The 8,857-nt window shown below is 37.7% G+C and overlaps 1 protein-coding gene across 1 annotated transcript in view; it reads right to left on the bottom strand.

The window, feature by feature from the left end:
- Positions 1–8,857, bottom strand: part of PLA2R1 (phospholipase A2 receptor 1) — a 166,545-nt gene that overhangs the window by 93,689 nt on the left and 63,999 nt on the right. The window contains exons 7-8 of the mRNA XM_027866204.1: positions 8,333–8,521; positions 6,248–6,405 (exon numbers count right to left, since the gene is read on the bottom strand). Coding sequence (XP_027722005.1) covers positions 6,248–6,405; positions 8,333–8,521 — 347 coding nt within the window. The remainder of the gene's footprint in view (positions 1–6,247; positions 6,406–8,332; positions 8,522–8,857) is intronic.

The following is an 8,857-nucleotide window of genomic DNA, read 5'->3' as shown; positions in this document are numbered from 1 at the left end:
GGATGGATGGATGGATGGATGGATGGATGGATGGATGGATAGATAGATAGACAGATAGATAAATAAAGGAAGTTTCATTTGAAGCTGCAAGCCATCTTTCAACTTAACAGCACCAAATTAAACTACAGAAAAGCATGAAGCAACTAATCTTAATGACTGTAAGTGACCATAGTAGCCACAGATGCACCCCCTTCATGGCTGTGCCCAATCATTTTGGCCTATTGCCCATTTAGAAAGCTATATTTGGATATCGTCTTTGTTGGTATTAAGCTTCTCCTTTGTTCTCACATAGCACCCTTTGATGCACCTTTCTAATGAGTTTATTCCATATCACATAATTTCAAGAATCTGAGATTTCATCAGTATAAGTATATCTTCTACCAACATAGATGGCAACCCTGCTACTCCTTTAAGAGTAAACAGTCCCTGAGGGAGTTGAGAGGTGCAAAATTCATTGCTGAGAGACAATACTCAGAAATGAGTCTGAACTAAGCAAGGCTCTTCTCCTCTCTCAATGGATGACCGGCATACAGCATGTCACTCAGCTACAACTTGATAGTGCTCTTCCAGCTTGTAAATAATGGCCAGCACTATACTGGCATATCCTTTGGGAACCCAGGGTCATCTCCGTACCATGATGAGTCTTCAGAAGATTAGTCCCAGTGGCATAGTGGGTAACTTTGGAGTCAAGTAGATCTGAGCTTAAATTGTCCCTCAGCCACGCCCCAGTCATATGACTCTGGGCAAGTCACTTAATTTCTCAGCCTAGGTTTCCTCATCTGTAAAACGAGGATAATAGTACCTCTCTCACAGGATTGTTATGAAGAGTAAATAACATCTGAAAAGTGGTTAGCAGACCTTAAAGGGCTACATAAATGCTAGTTGCTATTATCATTATTGTTATTATTATTACTGTTCTTATCCTTGATAATAATAGTGGATAGACAAATAAGACAGATAGATAGATAGAGCATCTACTGACAGTCAACATCCTTATCTGTAAAAATGAAGTTGGACTAGATAACTTCTAAGTCTATTATCCTAGGAGTCTCCATATTATTAAGTTTATAGTCATTTATGTGTTTTACTCACCAATTAGATAAGAAGCTACTTGAGGGAAGGAACTGAGTCCTATTTAAGCTCTTTATCTTTCCTAGTACCTAGCACAGATGCCTGCATGTAACAGATACTTAATAACTGTTAAAAATTGAATTTGAATGCTACATAGTTGAGTCCAAATTATCTGGGAAAATGAATTATAATACTCTAATGAGAAAACATTTGTTAAAAGCACAAATGGTTTCCTGTTCTGAAACTTCTCATAACTACATTTACTCACTCATCCTATCTGTCCTAATACTCCATCATCAATCCAACATTGTCTTTCTCTTGTGGCCATTTCTATTACATGTTAAAATGTGTAACTCTCTACCAACCTAAAAAATCTCTTCTTCCTGTAATTCTCCTATGCTGGGGAGCACCAATGCTAAAAAGGAGTCCATGCTGGTGTGGTGACAGGGGGTCAGGTTTCAAACCTAGCTCTGTCACTTAAGATACGTGTGTGACACTTGCCCCAGCAGATTTTTGCTGAATGGCAGCTACCTCTCCTCACACTCCCTGGATTTTGTGGCCCAAATATAATACAGAAAGGTAGAGCGAATAGCCCCAGATGAGAATTGGGAAGGACAGCTTTCAGAATCCTGTTGGGTCACAAGCTTTTTTGGGACTTTGAAAAAGGCAGAAGAGTGTTTTGTGTCTCTTGTCCTTTTCTGGTGTTCAGTCTCAGTGTTTACTCTTTCAGTCTGACTGACACGCTTAGGCCTTTGATCGTGTGGGTGGCTATTGGGATGGGAAGGGAAAGGTCAGCCCATAGAAGTACTGGGCACCTGATTTGGCTTTGTAGGTGTTAGCCACATATAAGGAGAGACACAGAGAAGAAAGCTCACTGCTTGGGTTGCCTGGGGGGATGTTCCCAGGACCCATGCTGAATTATTATAGACTACAGGTTTTGCTTGTTTTTTGGTCAGAAGGTAGAAATTGTTCACCATCAGTCATGGATGAGGACAAGGGAAGATCTAGCTTGGTAAAATCATTTCCTTTTTCTTCCTCTTTGACTCCCCCATTAGGATGGGGGATGAGGAGATATTATATAACATTTATATATATATATATATATATATACACACACACACATATATATGTATATATAATATGTATATGTCTATCTAACTATATCTATATCTACATAAAGTCTTCAGATGTGTCATCCTCCCTTGCCCTGATGACGAACATAGAAAAGGATGGGCAAGAGGTCAGCTGGGGCTAATTCCTCTGCTTGGACATAACCCTGTTATACTTCAATATGTTTATTTCCATTTATAGGCAATAAACTTTAGTTTAAATGCTGACTGAATGAATTCTGTATAGAACCACACCAATGAAGAAAAACAGATTGGCCTCTAGAAGGTGGGGGCCACAAGTTGAGAGTTACAAATTATTATTGGAACATTTACACCCCTACATAGGAACCTGGAAATACTACGGAGTATGTAAAGGCTTGGACTGCCAGGACTATTCACACATGCATGGGGTAAGTGAGCTAGTAGCTCAAAGCTGGGGACCAGTAAGTTCTCTCACTCATGTAGGCTTGAGGGAACCAGCACAGATTCAGCTCGAAGCGCCACCTTGTGGTTCACCCAGAAATGCCACCCCAAGCTGGTGCTCTAGCTCCTCCCCCTGATGTTAAATTAAATATTATCTTATAAGGCAAATAAGTGTTTTGTGTATAACTTCAGATAAGTCAAAGTTTTTGGGGGCCTCAGTTCTCTCATATATAAAGAGACGGTTGTGCTAGATGACCTCTAAGCTCTAAATCTGTGTATATACATACACATAGGTTTATATCTATATAGTATACAAGAAGGACTAGCACCTCTGGTAAGGCCTTGCTGAGCCCTTTTCAGGGTGCTCATCTACCTTTGGTGTCCACCCGTCACCCAACTTTCACCTGTGACTCCAAGAAGCTGTAGTATGTGCAATGACCACACCTCAATAATACCATCTTGGCAGACGGGCTAAACCAGGTTGAGGGTAACTGACAGGCCTCAAACCCATCAATGAGTTGGGGGGGATGTCTACCCCAAGCATGTGAAGACTTTCCCCAGCAGAATGAGCAGAGGAGAACAATTTCTTCTAAAGGCCATGAAGGCAGCTGAAGCAGGAGCTTTGGGACACTTAGAGTTTAGTCAGACATCAAAGATACTACAGTCATCCACTACACCCTGGTCCATTGCCAGTTGTCCTGACTTTTGTCCTGCTATTGGACTTTGATGACTCAGGAAGAGAGAGTGAGGCTAACAATTCTGTGCAACTCTGCCTCACTTCAATCCAATTCACGTGCAAGTCAAGACATCATCTGTGATGTCATCGGTCCTCTTTGAAAATGACAGCTTTTTTCCCCCCTTGAAGTCAGGATCATTCTGAATATTTGTATGTATTCATGGCTCCCATTTTATCTTTTCCAAGAGGCAATAGGTTGGACTACGTGACCTTTAAGGTCTACATCTGGGATCTTGGTGTATTCCACTGAACTACCTCATTATCAAAGGTAGCAGAAGCCCAGAAATCAGACAACTGAGGATGGCACTTCTCAATGCCCTCATTGATGGAGAACAGCAAAGAACTAAGGTTAAATCACAGTCAAATCTGATGGCTTGCTCATTCTTAATACGGTACTCATTCTAAAACAACCTCTTCTCAGCACATAATAGAAGTTATTATCACCTTAATATTTCCTCCAGACTAAATTTCACAAACATTATTCTATTATTTTATTTCTTCTTTCTCACTGATTTCATCATTTTTTCTTTTTAAGATCCCTTCTCATTCTTCCAACTTACAACTTGCATTTTGGGAAGTTTCATCTTTTCCCATATCACAACTACCTCAGCGACAATGAAACAATTCATGATCATTTTAGATACTTCATTCTCTCTTTCCCTCTTTTCCACCTATGATTAAGTCCTAACACTTTTATCTTTCTCCATAAGAGCATTTGATTGGAGTCAGGGGACCTAGGTTCAAACTTCACCTCTAACACTACGTGAATTGTGCAAGCCTCTTAATGTCTCTGGGTCTCTGTTCCCTCATTTGTAAAATGAGGGGGTTGGACTGTATGATTTCTGCAGTCTCTCTCACTAATGATCCTATAATAAAGGGGTTCTTACTCTGAGGACTGTGAGCTTATTTTTGAAAACAATATTTTATAACTGTATTTCAATATGAGTGATTTCCTCTGTAATCCTATGTGTTTTATGCATGATTGTGAAAAGGTATCCATAGGCCTCACCAGATCCTTTCATCAAAGGGTCCATGACCCCAAACAGGTTAAAAATTCCTGTTATAGAATGATCTTTGTTGCTGTGTTAAAGGCAATAATCTGATCTGGGTCCTATGATTGGTACATCTCCTATAAATATATATTCTTACTAATATCTCTTCCTTATCAGACAACTCACCTTTAACATCTCCTACTGTGTGACCAAGGTCAGTCACTTAAACTCTATAAGCCTCAGATTCTGGCTGGACTTTAGCTCTAAGTCATATTCTCAGATCCTACTCTTTCAAATACACTGTTGTCAAAATAATATTTTCTGTTCATGACTCTGATCATAAAATACTGTCAAAATCTCCTTTAAATTTTCTTGACAAACAGGTAAAAGATAAAGATTATCATAAACCTAGTCCCTCAATCTGAGGGGAAAAATCTGAGAATTATATGAACTCACACCTGGAACCTGAATATATCTCCATAGCTCCGATTTAGAGAGGTGTCGATTTTTATTGTAAACAGGGCGAGAATATGAATCAAATAAAGCTGTCAACTTAGATATTTTTGAGACTAGTTGGGGGTGTCACTGTTACAGAAACACTTCTGACTAGAGAAATAGCCATTTGGGTCAGGGGCATGGTTTCTCATGGAGCTCTATGGGAGTGGTGCATGTAGCCTGCTGTTTTTGTTGTTGTTAATTTTTAATTTATGGAATAAAACAAGCATTTCCATAATATAGTATAATAAAAAAGATGACTGCACACAAAACTGCAAATCTCTTATATACAACTTGGTATTACTTTTAAATATATAATAAAGTTATCATGTAAACTTCTTTTTGTCCCTTTTTTCTTCCTTCCTTTCTCTCCTTGCCCCCACTCTAGATTTGGCTATCATTAGACACAAATATGTGTATACACACACACACACACACACACACACACACACACACACACGAAAATCAATCTATACGTACTTCTATTTATCAGTTCTTTCTCTGAATGCAGAGAGTGTCTTCCTTCACATGTCCTTTGTAGTTAATTTGGGTATTTATAGTAGTCAAAATAACTTATTTGCTCAAAGTTGTCCTTGAAACAATATTGCTATTACTATATACTGAACAATGTTTTCTTGGTTTTCCTCATTTTTGCTCTTCATTATTTCATGCAAGTCTATCCACATTTTTCTGAGATCACCTAGCTTATCATTTCTTATAGCACAGTAGTATTCCATAACAATCATATACCACAACTTGTTCAGCCATTCCCCAGTTGCCACCACAAGCAGAGCTGCTATAAATATTTTAGAACATATAGGTTCTTTTCCCTTTTGCTTAATCATTTTTGGAAACAGTTGTGGTATTGCTGGGTCAAAGAATATAGGCAGTTTAATAACCCTTTGGGCATAATTCCAGATTGCTTTCCAAAATGGTTGGATCAGTTCACACTTCCACCAACAACGAATCGGTGTCCCAATTTTTCCACATCCCCTCCAACATCTGTTGCTTTCCCCTTCAATCATTTTAGGCAATTTGATTGGTACAAAATGATGTCTTGAGATTATTTTAATTTGCATTTCTCTAATCAATAATGATTTTTTTCATATGACTATAAATTGTTGTGATTTCATTATTTAAACACTGCCTGTTCATATCCTTTGACCATTTATCAACTGCGGAATTACTCCTATTCTTACAGATTTTATAAAATTATACATTTGAGATATGAGATCTTTATCTGAGAAACTGTCTATAAAATTTTTCCCCTCAATTTTACAGTCTCCTTTCAATGGCAGTCATGGATTCTCATGAGTCCTGACCTACAGATTTCATAAAATCACTATGACTCTAAAAACAATAGCCTTCCAGTAAACCAACTCAACCCTCAAAGACTCTCAGCGATGATGGGGGAAACTTACAGATTGCTGAGCTGAAACACAGAGTTGACTGCTGTTGAGAGAAATATTGGGCTCCTGGGTGTGCCAGTTAGTGAAAGTGACTGAAGAGCCATTAGACCATTCAAAGGAAACTGGCTTGCTATGGCTACTCAGGCCGATCCATGTTTCAGATACATTTTCTGTAAGAGATCATAAGAGATTATTGTTTAGATCCCTAATCAGAAAAAGGAGGTCATTATTTCAACGGCTTAATGAAAAGTTTCACTTTGGTTGTGAATTCTCCATGTGATAGAACGAGTTTAACTCTCTTTTCAAAATGCTCAGAAAACAACAACAACAACTTTGTTTTGTGTTCTAATCTGTGGTAAGAGATACAGGCTTTAAAAAAACACCACCACAAAAGATTTAGAACCTCCACATCTGAAGCAATGTACAGGCTGGAATCACTACAAAGCTTAAGGGAAGTCATCTCCTCAGAGATTCTTGTTAACTTCCTCAAACCTATGCAAAGCAAGAAAGTGACATCTAGAGAAAACTAACGGGGAGGGAGGGGGGAGTGGAAAGTAGAACAACTAAGGTGAGAAACACCTCTTTCTGATGAAGAAAAAGAAACATCTATTTCTTAACTTCTCAGTTCCATCAAGCAATTGTTCTATTTTTTTTTTGTTTTTTCCCCCCTTTGTTTTCTGTTTTCTCTGTTTTTTTTTTCAATATGGAAAAGTTGGTTGGAAATCCTAGAGCAAAGGAGTTTGGAAGAGAAGCTCAGATCTTGGTAGCTGATCAAGAGTGCTAGAAAGGTGAATGAAGTTCAAACAGCCTAGTCAGAACGAATATATCTCTTTGTAATTGAGAGAGAAAAATCGGGACTAACTCCTGGGAAATAAGCAGCTCCAGAGTACCTTTCATTCTGAGCAAATCCCCAATTTGAAAGCAAACCACCGAGAAGGGCTTTTGACTCCAAGGGAAAATTCAAGGTCAGCTGATAAACTGAAGTTAAGTGTTAGGGAAAACAGCAATGGTCGACTGCATTAGGCCTTTCTTTCATTACAAATTTACTTTACCAGAATTGCTTATGTTACCAGTTAATGTCTACAAAAATCTTTTTTTTGACCTGGTGTCCACAGATGGACAGATTTCAGAGGGTCTGTGAACTTGACAGGAAAATAATTACAATTACTATTTTCACTGTAATTTATTTCCTTTGTAATCTTTGTATTTTATTTTATGCATTTAAAAATTCTGAAAGAGAGCCTCTATATAGTTCACAACACTGCCAAAGAAGACTGCTAAAAAACAAAAAAAAAAACAAAAATGGTTAAGAACCCCTGATCTGAGGATGACTAGGTAGCATGATGACACTATTTGGACTTTGAGTTAGGAAGAAGTCAGTTCAAATCCTTCTTTAGACACTAGTTGTAGAAACCTTAAGACATCTAACCTCTCTTAGTCTCAGTTTCTTCATCTGTAAAATGGGAATAATAGAGGACAATAATTTCCACATGATTGCTGTGAGGCCTGAGATAACAGCTATAAAGCTCTTTGTAGACCTTAAAGCAGCAGCAGTATCATTATCATCATAATCATCATCAGCAGCAGCAGCAGCACCATCAGCATCACCAGTGTCATTTAACTTCAATTAAATAAATAATAAGGTTTACTGCTTGGATTGTACGCATAGGGCATACTATTACTGGCAACAGTAGCACTAAATTATGAGTTTGGTGGTCTTTTACTGTTTGCAAGATTTTGGGTTCAGTGATCTCCCTTTTGAGCATTGAATCTTCAAAATTAAAGTCATAAAATAACAGTGAATGCCACACTCAGTGTCATATTTTAAAAACTATCATTGTGTCTATCACTTTATTTTCCTAAAATATGTGAATGCCTTTAAGTTTTTTCTGAACTTATATTTTGTGAAAATGCTGCAACTCTATATTACTGCACATATTCTGAAAAATTGTATCCCAAGTACATCGAAATCAATTTAAAAATAGATGGATTTATTTTCTATCCCACTAATAAACAATATATTCTACTACATTATTATAGGCTTAAGGTGTAGAAGCAATTAGAAAAAAGGTAAACCAATCAACTTTAAGGACTCACCTTCTCTAAGAAGGGTTATGAAAAACTCCATCTCTGCTAATGAAGCTATGTTGATCAGTTCACTGTTATTGGACTGACAAGAATGCAGGGCAGTCTTCCAGGCTTTTTTTTCTTTCTGAAGCTGGTAGCAATTGTGATTATAAGGACTCCAGCCTGGGTCACAGTGGGTTGGGTAGTATTTCCAAGCATCTTTTTTCATTTTAAAGATATAAAACAAAAACGTATTATTCATAATCACAGGTAGGGATACTATTATCTTTTTAAATGAATAGTGATATTATTATCTTTATTATCTATTTTTACATGTGATTTCTGAAAACTGAAAACCTTTTGAGATATATGAGATGATGACAGAACAACATAATGTAAAAGCAAAAGAGACCTGAGTGTTTAGATAGAGAATCAGCCTTGGAACCCAGACGACCTAGCTAGGTTCAGGCTCTTACCTCTGGTACATATTGGTTATGTGTCCTGACAAATCACTTGACCTCTCAGGGCTCTAGGCAACTCTCTAAGACTATAAAT

The sequence above is a fragment of the Vombatus ursinus genome, unplaced genomic scaffold, assembly GCF_900497805.2.
Source record: "Vombatus ursinus unplaced genomic scaffold, bare-nosed wombat genome assembly UNPS02014779.1, whole genome shotgun sequence".
Lineage (NCBI taxonomy): Eukaryota > Metazoa > Chordata > Mammalia > Diprotodontia > Vombatidae > Vombatus > Vombatus ursinus.
Note: the sequence above shows the minus strand (reverse complement) of the source record. Positions and strands in the feature narration are given on the sequence as shown.